The 13,260-nt window shown below is 44.8% G+C and overlaps 1 protein-coding gene and 1 pseudogene across 1 annotated transcript; one reads left to right on the forward strand and one right to left on the reverse strand.

Annotated features, from left to right (window-relative positions):
• Nucleotides 1-1,458: 1,458 nt before the first annotated feature.
• On the forward strand, nucleotides 1,459-9,954 carry LOC542750 (signal recognition particle protein subunit 9). The gene is made up of 4 exons (NM_001406480.2): nucleotides 1,459-1,700; nucleotides 1,787-1,855; nucleotides 9,366-9,459; nucleotides 9,560-9,954. The coding sequence occupies exons 1-4, from the start codon at nucleotides 1,629-1,631 to the stop codon at nucleotides 9,634-9,636; spliced, it is 312 nt and encodes a 103-aa protein (NP_001393409.1). The 5' UTR covers nucleotides 1,459-1,628; the 3' UTR covers nucleotides 9,637-9,954.
• On the reverse strand, nucleotides 2,224-2,403 carry LOC111589702 (uncharacterized; annotated as a pseudogene).
• Nucleotides 9,955-13,260: the final 3,306 nt, after the last annotated feature.

Consider the following 13,260-nt stretch of genomic DNA (forward strand, 5'->3'; position numbering starts at 1 on the left):
GTTTAGACGGTTTAGTGGTGTTCTGCTCTTTTCTTATTTCCTGGTAGTAGCAGTTTCTGTGAACCAAACAGAAACAACTGGGGACATCACGGCTGGCAGTAGCAGTTACTGTTTTGCTAGCTCAAGGGGGCTCTTCTACTTTAGAAAATCCTTCTGATTTATACAGCCAATCAGCAGATGTTTCTATGAACACATGGAAAACAATTCAACATAGGGATAGCAATTGAACACAGGGATAGCTCATTGAACTGGGCACACATAGTTGAAGATACATCATGAACTACAAGTTGAAGATACATTATGGCCAAAACAATCATGGCCGAAACAAAGTTGAACTAAAAATACATCATGAACCACAAGTCTCACAAAATACATTGCCCATAGAATACTACATCAAATTAATACATGGCTATTGTCGAGGAGGCAACTCTATCACAAACAAATAGCTCAGATAGGCTCGTTCATATGTGATAAACGACGATCATTGATCTCATCCGAGTCAAAAGAAGAGTTGTCTTCATCCGAACCACACTACTCAGTACAATCACAATGAACATCAGATTTGAAATCATCGTAGATTCCAAGGGCTTCGTAATCCTCAAGTAGAGGTTGCGGACCAATAAGAACTTCCTCCAAATCCCCGCTCATAGTGTCTAGACCTTTTGCAATTTCAGTAACATCACTCGTGGCATTAACCAGGCAATTCTTGTGCACCATATCTAAATACTCAGGCACATGATTGCGGCCGCTCAACCTCCTCAACTCATCGGCAGATGATTGCATCTGTCTAATGGCGTCTAAAAGACCATCCCAAACTCGATTATATCTCTGCGCCTACAACCAAATGAATAATGAGATTCAATAACACATTATAGTATTGACTGTTACTATTTAATGTTATTTACACTAAAACATACTGGATCATGTGTCCTACATAATCGATGGCGCGGACGTAATCTACTAGTGCCATAATCAATGTTGCTCGTGTCGACGATGCCTGTGCGCCTACTCCCATCAATCAGCCTAGTCCCATTTGCAGCTTCTGCGACATCTTTGCGTGTGCCGGCCCTAGCAGGTCCTGATCTGATAGGAGTGGATCTTGGAGATTTCTCCATGGCCGCGGGGAAGCAACCTACAACGGGGGTCGTTGGGAATGGGAAGAGAACAGGGGCACCAGAGAGGATAGAGCGCTCGAGAGGATACCTAGGCAGGGAAGGAGACAGGGCCGAGGACCAGGGAGAGGAGCGCCGTCGGATAAGACCACAGAGGAGCTCCAGCGCCGGGAGAGAAGAGCGTCGGGAGAGGAGCTCCAGCGCCGATCCGTTCTAAGAAACGGGGCAATAAGATGGACTGCCATAACAACGCGTACTAGTAGCTGGACATCGGCTAAATCACACTCCGATAGCAAAAAACCAATGTTGAACGGATTATAATAATAAAACTCCAATTACAATGTTCAGGATACTATTTTTTAGAAGCCCAGTCTTGTCTTGATGATACCTGGTTCAAAAAGCTCGTCGGGAAGAGGAGCAAAACAAACCCTATCTAAACCGCGGCGGACTCTTCGTCCAGCAAGGTTTCCCATCCAGATCCGGCCACGCCACTTGCTCCTCTTCTCCGCCACACCGATGGTGTACGTGGATTCCTGGGACGAGTTCGTGGAGCGGTCCGTGCAGCTCTTCCGCGGCGACCCCAACGCCGTACGCCCGTCGCCGGATCCCCTCTCCTCTTCTCTGAGTTTCTTCCTGCTTGTCCGTGTGTCCGATCCTTGCGCGTTTCTCTGCAGACCCGCTACGTGATGAAGTACCGGCACTGCGAGGGGAAGCTCGTGCTCAAGGTCACCGACGACCGCGAGGTACTACCTTGTCCAAGCTGTATTTACTCAGAGCAGATTAGATTGGCTTAGGAGCTGATCGATGGTACACTTGTTATTTATAGCTTAGAATTGGGGTGATCGAGGGGGTAAGATAGATCACACACCTGGATATGTGCTCCAATCATTTGATCTATGTTGTGTGTCCCGGGAGAGGTCGTCAGATGTGTGATTTTTTAAATGTGATGGTCGGATATATAGCAGCAAGTGTGAAAATGTATTGGGCAATCAGTGACACTTGGTTAATCATATGAAAGAGAAAATAGGCTCTATCTGATTCTTTAGTATGACAAATCTGAGAATTGTGCATTGCTAGTGAACAGTAGTACAATGTCCGTGCGCTGCGAAGGTACCCAAATCATATTTAATGCTATAGTCCAACAATTGTACGACAACCGAGGGTCCAGTGACAAGCCAGTGTGGACCCTCTCTACAAAAAAAAAACAATTAAAGTGGACATATGACCTATATACCAGATATCAAACTGCAGATACTGCACTTTATCTTAGCCAAAATACCAAGAAAGATATGAGTTGAAAAGGAGAGCTACCCCTTGCTCGGTCGCTTGTCCTCCTTCAGCTAACAAGGTGGTACTATTCGGGAGAGCTGCACTGCGTGGCTTCGTTCATGTTACACTTGGGTGTTTTCTTACGACCCATATGAGAGGTAACGACCTGGTTGTTAGGCAAGACGTGGGGGACAAAACAGATCTACCCTATGTCATGTTGGGATTGGGTGTTTTCTCACGGCCTATCTGGGATGTAATAGCCTGGTTGTTAGGCGAGACGTGGCGGAGAAAAACAAATATACTCTAAGCTGCTTCGCATGTGACGCATGGCACACGACGCACGAAACTTGTGCTTTAAAGGAGTAGAGATTAGTATTGCTGTGTTGCCATTGGACTTAGATCATAAGTTCTCTTGTCGTAATAAGGATCTGTCTGAACTTCAAGTACTCATATATTTTGCTACTGAAAGATTATATGAAAAAAATCTTGTGACTCTTTTGTATATCTAGTAATGTTTGTAACAATATGCATTACGGTTGCACAACTGATTGCTCCCAACAGTTTGAAGTATTTAGTAAGCAAATTGTGCTGAAAGTTAAATAATATATATTGGAGCCACGTAGGTATATGTTTCATAGCTGAAATTCATCCCTACACACTGCCTTTGTATGATAGATCTCCAGTTATATGTAAATTGAACTATGATAGTTACATGAGAGATGTCCACTTTCAGATTAAATGCTTTATTAGATAATATTTTTATTGGAAACATTTTTCAACGAATAGATGTGCTTGTAACCAAACATATTTGACAATTCGCTAGCATTTTACAGCTACTGAGTCTTCTCTGATTCACTTGTTATTTTATATAAGTGGCAATGGTTCTTTTTTTATACTTTTTTGTGTAAACTTGGTCAATCATAGAATGGTTTGACTTAGTACTATGCTAGAATTGGATTCTTTTCATGATAGAGAGTACGTTAGAAGTAAATTGAGGAGATCAACTGATCAAGCCACACCATTGGTTTGCAAATTTTCTTATCAATGTTTTCTTGCTTGTGTTTTTTCTTGATCATGGAACCACATAATGTGTGCTTCATGGTAAAACATGCTTTCAACTAAAAGCATTTGATTGCCTATAATTCATCTTGATTGAAGGGCAGGCCTGATGCGCAGTGCAGTGGTGAGAGCTATCTCACGGAGTCACTAAGTCGCCGATTCGAAGCAGCCTCTCTGCATTTGTAGGGGAAGGCCTACCTCGGTTTATCCCTTCCTTAGATCTCACTCGTGTGGGAGCGCTTCCGGCACTGGGTCTGCCCCATTTTTTGATTGCCTATAATTCATCCAAATATCTGCATGCTGCCATGTTGTGTGGTATTATCAATGTTTTCTTATGCTTAACTAAAGAATTTTGCTACTTGATGGATGCTTTCTTTACACATCTTGATCCATAACCCAATGCAATGTCATCACTCAACATCTTGCAATAGCCATTGTTTGACATGATTAATTGATTATTGACTTTTTAAAGGATTTCTATGGAGCCTATACCTTGTTTACTTTTTGCATGCTAATAGATCTGTTACACGTAACTAGGATTCTGGAAAACTATTTTTTGGATTGCTCATTATGTTCTATATTTTGCTACTATGCGTCTAGGCAATATCAACTCACTGTTCTAAATAGCAACCATGATGAGCTTGGTTGCTTACAAAGCTCACAGTGTCAGATGTCAAGATGAAGCAGTTTTGCATCCCTCAAAATAATAGTCTTCATAGTGGAATGAGAAATGTTCTTTTACGTGGTCGTTGATGGTGGAAGTTGTAAGAGGACATGTGTTTGATGTGCAGTGGCTCAGGTGTTGTTGGTTATACTAGAACTCAAAAGAGATTATTACATGTCAAGAACTAGATATAATTTAGAATAGAAACTTGTTATAATTTGGATGGTTGTCACACAACTAGAATCTTGCAAGCATTACATTTTGTGAAATAAGATAGAATACAGAATAAATTATGGCCTCTCCACCTCCTAGCTCCGCCCCTTCTCCCTGCTCCAACCCCTCCCCTTCCTACACCCTCCACTGAAACGCCTCGCCGCATACCACTGCGGTCCTAACGACCACCCCTCTGCCCCCCTAGGCTCACGTGGGTCGTGCATGAAGAGGCACACCTGCTGAACGGCATAGGCGAGATCCGGCCGAGTCAGCGTGAGATACTGTAGAGCTCCTGCGAGGCTGTGGTATTGGGTGGCATCGGCCACCGGGGCGCCATCCGTAGCAGACAACTTGGCTTGAGTGTCAACAGGAGTCGCCATAGGGTGACACTCGGCCATGCCGTCCCGTTGGAGCAGGTCCACACCATACTGACGCTGGGAGAGGAAGAGGCCGTCCTTGGAACGCGTGACAAAGATCCCAAGGAAGTGATGAAGGTCCTCGAGATCTGTCATGTCGAACTCGGAGTGAAGGAGCTCGGTGAGGTGACGAAGAAGCCGGGTCGACGAGGTTGTCAGGATGATGTCGTCGACATAGAGTAGCAGGTAGGCGATGTCAGCGCCCTCTTTGTAAATAAAAAGAGACATGTCGGAGGCTGACGCAGTGAAGCCGGACCGCTGTATGAAGCTGGAGAAGCGCTGGTGCCAAGCCCGAGGCACCTGCTTGAGTCCGTACAAGGACTTCTGCAGGAGGCACACGTGGTCGGGGGCGGCCGGGTCGACGAAGCTGGGCGGCTGCTCACAGTAGACGGTCTCGTTCAGGTGGCCGTGGAGAAAGGCGTTCTTCACGTCCAGATGATGGATCGGCCAGGAGCGAGAAGCGGCGATGCTGAGGACGACCCGGATGGTGGGCGGCTTGACAACCGGGTTGAACGTCTCGTCGTAGTCGATGCCATGCCGCTGTGAGAACCCACGAACAACCCACCTAGCTTTATGGCGAGCTAGGGAGCCGTCAGCACGATACTTGTGCTTGAAGACCACTTGCCGGAGATGACGTTGGTATGAGGCGGGTGAGGAACGAGACGCCAGGTGCCATTGTCAACAAGAGCCTTGTACTCGTCAGTCATCGCCGCGCGCCAATTTGCATCGGCAAGCGCGACGCGGGTGGAGCCTAGCAGCGGCGACGCCAAGCTGGAGGCCACCGCGGTGAACCCATATCGCTGTATGGGGGGCGGCAGGGAGCCCGTCCGGGAACGAGTCTCCCGCGCAGGGGGCTCCGCAGGCTGAGGCACCACCGCCTGCGGCGCTGGAGCCGGTGCTGGACGCGGGCGCCGACTGTAATGGATGTCAAATCGTGACCCAGCAGTGGCAGCGGAGGCACCGCTACTGGCGCTAGTAGGTGCCGTCTGCCGGGGCACCTGGGGCAGCCTGTAGGCAGCGCCGTGCCACAGGATGGTTGGGTCCAGCCCGACAGGATCGCTGGCGTCGTCTGAGGCTCGCGTTTGCCGTACCTCTGAGGTAGATGAGGCTGGCGTGGGGAGTAGATCCTGTAGCAGAAAATCAAAAAAATCCGGTCGAGGCTTTAAAGCCGCAAACCGAAAGTGAGTCTCATCAAACACAACGTGGCGAGAGATGATGATCTTGCGAGTGGATAGATCAAGGCACTGGTAGCCCTTCTGAGAAGGAGGGTAGCCGAGAAAAACACACGCCGCAGAGTGAGGAGACAATTTGTGGGGGGTCGTGGCACTGAGGTTTGGATAGCACAGGCAACCAAAAACTCGAAGGAGTGAGTAATCTGGCATTTTGCGATAAAGGAGATGGTAGGGAATACCGTTATGTATGGACGATGAAGGCCGCCGGTTTGTGAGAAACACGACAGTGGAGAGAGCCTCGGCCCAATAAGGAGGAGGCATGGCCGCATGAATCAGAAGCGTCCGAACAACATTGTTCAGAGTGCGAAGCATCCGCTCAGCTTTGCCGTTTTGGGCGGATGTGTAGGGGCACGAGGTGCAAAGAAGGATGCCGCGGGCAGCCAGGAAGGCGGCAGTGGCACTGTTAATGAACTCAGTCCCATTATCGGTCTGAAAACAGCGCACAGAAGAACTGAATTGTGTGTTAGCGTAAGCAGTGAACTGAACAATATGTTCATGAACTTGAGATTTATGGCGTAGGGGGAATGTCCAACAAAAATGAGTAAAATCATCAAGTATGACAAGATAATATTTATAGCCCGAAATACTCAAAACTGGAGAGGTCCAGACATCACAATGAACGAGTTCAAAAGGTGTAGATGTATTAGAAACAGAACTATCAAAAGGCAGCCTAGCGTGTTTGCCTAGCTGGCAGGCATGGCAAATGCGGCGAGCTGCTTTATTACACTGTATAGCTGAAAGTTTATTTAGGGTTTGAACGGCGGCTGGCGCTGGATGACCGAGGCGAGCATGCCACAACTCTGGAGTAACGACAGCAACATGGCAGCGAGGCGGCAGACGATGTGGAATGGTGTAGAGATCCCCGTTGCTATTGCACCGAAGGAGGACTGTTTTGGTTTAGAGATCCTTAACAGAAAAACTAGAAGCGTCAAACTCAATAGAACAGTTATTGTCGCGAGTAAGCTGTCGAACAGATAACAAATTACGAGCAAGCTGAGGAGCGACAAGAACATTATTAAGATGAAAATAGCGATCAGCTATAGGTAAGAGAGATGTGCCACGGCCAGATGAAGGGATGGACTGCCCGTTCCCGACCGTAACGGAGCACGGTGGGGAAGGTAACGGGAAAGGAGTATACCGTCGTTGGAGGACATGTGGGATGTTGCTCCGCTGTCCATAACCCAAGAAGGAGAGTCCTGCACCGCCATTTGATTAAGAGCAGCAATCAAGTTGGCCGTATTCCAGCCGCCTGAAGAAGCACCTGCGGCGGGAAACTGCGGCGGAAGAAGAAACACACCGCACACCACTAACAGGTGGGGTGACCTTCATTATATAGCCCGTAGGCTAGGGTTACATTAGGGTTACAGAGTACATGGGCCTAATGGGCCAGGCATCCTATATGGGCTGTCACAGTTACATTCCAACAAGAAGACAGGTACATTTTCAGTCTAGCACCTGATGGCGTTTACTCAGCAAAGTCAGCTTACAAATGCCTCTTCATCGGGTCTTGCTCCTTTGCACACTATCAAAGGGTTTGGAAATCCTGGGCTCCATCCAAGTGCCGCTTCTTCATATGGTTGGTGGCCCAGAACAGATGTTGGACTGCGGATAGATTGGCAAAAAGAGGTTTGAATCATCCAACTAGTTGTCTCCTGTGTGATCAGGAACCTGAAAATTTGAATCACCTGCTTGTGTCCTATGTTTTTGCGAGAGTTTTCTGGTATAATCTGCTAAGGAAGTTTCGGTTGCATGGCTTAGCTCCACAACTAGGTTGTGCTTCCTTTTTGGAATGGTGGGAGAGGATTTCAGCTGGTGTAAATGAAATAATTGGGGAAGGTCTGGATTCCCTTATCATCCTGGGGGCCCAGATGATCTGGAAACACCAAAATAGAGCGGTTTTCGATGGAGGAGCTCCAAACCTTCCTCTTCTCCTTGAGCAGGTTGATGAGGAAAGAAGAAGATGGGAGATTGCTGGAGCCAAAGGTCTATCCTTTTTGGCTGCCGGTCTGTAGGCTGATGTAGCAGTGTGTGTTTATGGATCCTTTTGTGTATGCTTGTGCGTGGCCTCCGTAAGGAGGGGCTTGTATCTGGGTCTTCTTCAGACTTTTGTTCTCTCTTCTTAATATATTATGGGGCGCAGTCTCCTGCACTTTTCGAGAAAAAAAAAGAGAATAAGGCCCCGTTTCAATTTCACGGGATAAACTTTAGCTTCCTGCTAAACTTTAGCTATATGAATTGAAGTGCTAAAGTTTAGCTTCAATTACCACCATTAGCTCTCCTGTTTAGATTACAAATGACTAAAAGTAGCTAAAAAAAAGCTGCTAAAGTTTATCTCGCGAGATTGGAACAGGGCCTAAGATAGATTACAGATGTCTAGCGTGATGTTGCCCCTTTCATTATGATGCAAGTGTAGTTTATTGTGTTTGGAACTTCCCTTCTACTGTTTTAGTCACATAGCTTGTTTAGTAAACCACTTTTAATGCAGCATGTTGCAGTAGTGCTGCAAGGTGGAGTGGTTGCTTGCTATCTGCCTTTAGCTGTGTAGAGTATTACTCATTATTCAGATGACATGTCTAACATTTGTCTCTTTATAAACAAATGAATTTGGATGTCTGTTCTTGAAAATAAGATCAGAAAGATCATTAAGCATGATGCTATCTGTTCTTTGGCGTGTGGTCATATCATTTAGCAGGAAATGCAGGAAATTCCCGTATGATGTATTTGATAGCATTGCATCGCTAAACTGGCTATACCATTGTCATTCATTAAGACGTGGGTTCATTTTGTACTTAGAATATTTCTTTTTGTAAATAAATTTCTGGAGCTCCTTTTTTTTTGGAAATGCTATCCCTGTAATTCCTGTTATATCTTCCATTCACATGCTCTAAGTAAATATTGCAGCTAAAACATGGCCTACAATGCCGTTGTCAATTGAGATAACCTGTGCAGCCTTCAATGCTGTCATGTTTGTTTCATTTAGCTTCTGTCTTATGCTGTTTTATATTTGCAGCACTAGTAAATATGCATCTCTTATTGTTTTACTAGAAAAGCTGGAATATCAAAATCTATGTTTGTTGTTTCTTTGTTTATTTGTTACAGGGGCAAGCATCTTATGTAGAGGGGGTTTGTTTGAGATTATAGTCTGTCCAGATTATATAATCCAATAAATTTTGAAGTAAGTGTTAGTTTAAAATTTGTTGGATTATATAATTTAGACATATTATAATCCCAAACAAACACCCCTGTAAGTCTATGTTGATAAAAAAGTATATAGAACATCAAAACTACTTGTTTGGGCACATCGATTGCTAGCTAGTATAATATTCTAGTGTAATGCTCATGCTATGAAGTTTGATCCAAATGGCACCCCTTCTTTTCTGACTGAAGTTATTGTCTGCAGTGCTTGAAGTTCAAGACAGATCAAGCTCAAGACGCAAAGAAGATGGAGAAGCTCAACAACATCTTTTTTGCTCTCATGACACGTGGGCCTGATGGTATCATGCTTTGTTTTCTCTAGGATTTACAATCACTGAAGATAAAGCACTGATTTTTTTTGTTTCACTAATTTGGGTTCCTATTCTTTGTAACGTGCAGTTGATATCAGTGAAGTTTCAGGGAAGGAACAGGCAGAGCAACAGCAAGCGAAGAAAGGTCGGGGAAGGAGGCAATAATGCGGTCTGATCCTTATTTGTTACAGAAAATTCACAACTGGAATGATGGATTAACATTTCATTGACTTTTTGTACTCTGAAGAAAGTTTTTCCAGTACAGAACCGAGAACAAACTAAATGCACTCTATCATGAATGAATGCATGATTGAGAAACGCCCAAGGCTTCAACCCTGCTTCGTTTTAATGCACGTGAAGCGTTTTCATCCATGTTTTCTGGTAGAGGAATGTAGCTTGATACTCTGCCTGATCTTATATTGCGCACTGCCTGTTGGGGTTGGGCCATACGATTTTAGGCTATTCTCAATGGGAATGAATTTCGTAGCACTCTTTTCAACTCTACCACATTACCAAAAGTGCTATAAAACTATAAATGAAACAATGTCTCTCAATGTAATATTTTACTACACTGTTTTATACACTAACATACCAATTAAATGTTGCAACTCAATAGTCAATAGAAATAAATCATTCTCAATGGAGGTTTCACATAGTTTTTAAGACCTTGTAAATGAGTTGACATGATTTTATCCCCATAAAATTAATTTCATCATATGAAAGCCAATCTTTTTAAATGATATGTCATGTCATCATAAGATTTAATGTGACAATATTAAATGTGCATGAAACCATTATTGTGAATAGCCTTATGTTATTCTACAAGCGATACTGGTATTAATTACTAAAGGGTAGTTTTGGTACCTAGATGTCCTTATTACATCGAACACATGATGCACACCACTCATCGACTCAAGCAACTACAATCGATATGCTAGGGAACCAACTCAAGCTATGATGAAATAGGGCCCATGTACATGGGCTAAGCTTTCCTTCAGTAAAAAAATGTATAATCCTAAAGAAATTATATAGAGATGGAGAAGGTCTTTTATGCGGTTCTGATGGCTTCGAGAAAGCTTTGACACTATTTCCAGTCTCAAATATCATTGTACCCTCGACATTGCCACTCAAGGACATTATAAGAAATAGAGAAGCTTTAGGTCGAATTGGTAAATGGGCAGCAAAACTCAATGAGTTCATTGATTTTATGCACAGGTCCTCCATTCAGTCTCAAGTGTTGACATATTTTATTGCTGATTAGAACCCAGTCTCACAAGATGAAGCAACCCAATCAGATGAAGCTGTATGGACAATTTTCTGTGATGGCTCATGGGGATCATTCGGAGCCGGAGCTGCTGCTGTTATCGCTTCACCATCTAAAGTGAAGATATCATATGCTATCAGGCTGCAATTTCAGAGTACAAATAAGATAGAAGAGTACGAAGCTTTGTTGTTGGGACTAAGGAAGCTGAAAACAATGGGTGTAAGAAGAGCAGTATTGAAATCAGACTATCAGGTTATCACAGTCCAGGTGGATAAGTTGAGCAAAGTGAAAAATCCTAATATAGAGAAATACTTCGACATGGTTCGAAGGCTAGAATCTTCCTTCGAAGGTTTCTCAGTAAAGAACATCCCAAGGTTGTATAACGAAAATGCTGACATGTTGGCCAAGTCTACCGCTTAGGGGCTCCCTTTACCCCCTGAAGTGTTCTTCGAAGTACTAAAGGCACCTTCAGTTGATTTGATGGAAAGAGCTAAAGTGCATTTCTAGAGACTAAGGCCAAGAATTGATAAGAGAGATTCATTCTGGTGTATGTGGCTCACATATTGGTCCCATAGCTCTGCTGAGAAAAAAAATCGTCAATGATTTTATTGGCCAAAGGTAGCTTCGAATACAACAGAGTTTGTGTAGAAGTGTGACAACTGCCAAAGATGTGCAAGAGACCAAAAGCAGCCTTCGTCCCTAACCCAGTTGATACAATCTACTTGGCCCTTGCAAAGATGGGGAATGGATATAATTGGCCCAATGCCAGCTGCCCAGGGAACTTAAAATACGAAGTGGTCGCAGTTGAGTATTTCTCAAACTGGATCGAAGCAAAGGCTCTGGCAACGATAACTTCAGCCACCATTCAAAAGTTCTTTTGGCAAAACATCATTTATCGTTTCGGAGTGCCAAAGTCCATCACCTTCGACAATGGCACCCAGTTTGACTTCGAAGCATTCAGAGCATTTTGCGGTCAGGTGGGGACAAACATACACATTGCTTCCATCAGGCATCCAAAATCCAATGGGTTAGTGGAAAGAGCAAATGGAATAATCCTATTGGGAATTACAAAGTCTTTGGTTGGGTTACCGAAGGGAAAATGGACAGAAGAGCTTACTAAAGTTGTGCAGAACCATAACACCTCTATATCAAGATCTACGAACTTCACACCATTCAAGCTCCTCTTCGGGGACGAAGCAGTTACCCCTGAAGAAGCCAAGTTGGGTTTAACAAGAGTTATAACTTTGACACAAGATCCATGTCTGTCAGTGAGTGCAGGGACAAATTTCTGCAACTATCTCACTATGCACCTAATGATGTTAACACTGATGCCAAGAGGCAGTACAAGTTCTTGAGAGTTTTGGTCGACCCTCTGCACTACCAATTGATGAACCATACATTCCCTACATTTCAACACCCGATTGATAGAGCAATAATGATTGAGAGGAAGCGCCGGGAGATGGAAGACTAGAAGCGCAAGATTGGTGGACCTTAGGCCGGGAGCAGCAGTCATCCCCGTTTCTCAGGCAACCCACCCCAGCAGTTCAAGCAAAGCCACCCTCAGGGACACCAGCACCAGCACCAGAATCAACATCCACATCAACATCAATTCCAGAGGCAGTTCCCTCGGCAGCAGTAGCAGTACCGCCAGAACAACCAACCGGGAGGAAACCAGTACCAGAGACAGAGCAACCAGGCACCTCGCCTTCCTGCCCCAGCAACCAATCAGAACAACTAGATAGCCCTAGCGCAAGGAGGAGGTCGAGGATGTTTCCACTATGGGGAACAAGGCCACTGGGCGTCGCATTGCCCAAAGAAAGCAGCTCAGCAGCAGTCAGCTCCCAATGCCATAGCACGACAGAATGCACCTCTGCAAGGAGCAAACAACTATGGACAACCCCATGCCTAGTATGGAAAGGTAAACCACCTGGAGGCCGACACAGTTCAGGAGATCCTAGGAGTGGCACTAGGTACGTTCTCAGTCGAATCTCATTCTGCAAATGTGTTATTTAATACTGGAGCCACACATTCTTTTGTGACTGCATCATGGGTAGAAACACACAACATACTAGTAGCACCCATGTACCTGCCTATGAGAGTTAGTTCAATTGGTGGGAGGACCCAAACAGATAAATTTTGCCCAAGTGCAAGAGTTCAAATAAGGGGATAGAGTTCCCCGTTGATATAATAGTAATGGGTACCCGAGATGTAGACATAGATGTCATCCTAGGGATGAATTGGCTGACCAAGTACCAAGCAGGCCTTAGTTATGATAAGAGGACTGTTAAGTTAGTGTCCTTGTCAGGAGAGGAAGTGTTGGTGGAGTTGGTTTTGTCCGGACCAAGGAAAGGAAGCTGTCACCAGATCGCTGCCCATAGTGAGACAGTCAATCCGCTTGAAGCCATAAAAGTAGTATCAGAATTCTCGAATGTGTTCCCCGAGGATTTACCAGGCATGCCACCTGAGAGAAAAGTTGAATTTCCATAGAGCTTATCCCTGGCACCGCCCCTATTTCTAAGAGAGCT

Source organism: Zea mays, chromosome 6, assembly GCF_902167145.1.
Source record: "Zea mays cultivar B73 chromosome 6, Zm-B73-REFERENCE-NAM-5.0, whole genome shotgun sequence".
In the NCBI taxonomy this organism is placed as follows: domain Eukaryota; kingdom Viridiplantae; phylum Streptophyta; class Magnoliopsida; order Poales; family Poaceae; genus Zea; species Zea mays.

What these genes read in the sequence shown, in the direction of transcription:
- LOC542750 (NM_001406480.2), top strand. Translation starts at nt 1,629, where the DNA reads ATGGTGTACGTGGATTCCTGGGACGAGTTCGTGGAGCGGTCCGTGCAG. An exon ending in TCCGCGGCGACCCCAACGCC is followed by an intron (nt 1,701 to 1,786) that starts GTACGCCCGTCG and finishes GTTTCTCTGCAG; the next exon opens with ACCCGCTACGTGATGAAGTA. An exon ending in CATGACACGTGGGCCTGATG is followed by an intron (nt 9,460 to 9,559) that starts GTATCATGCTTT and finishes TGTAACGTGCAG; the next exon opens with TTGATATCAGTGAAGTTTCA.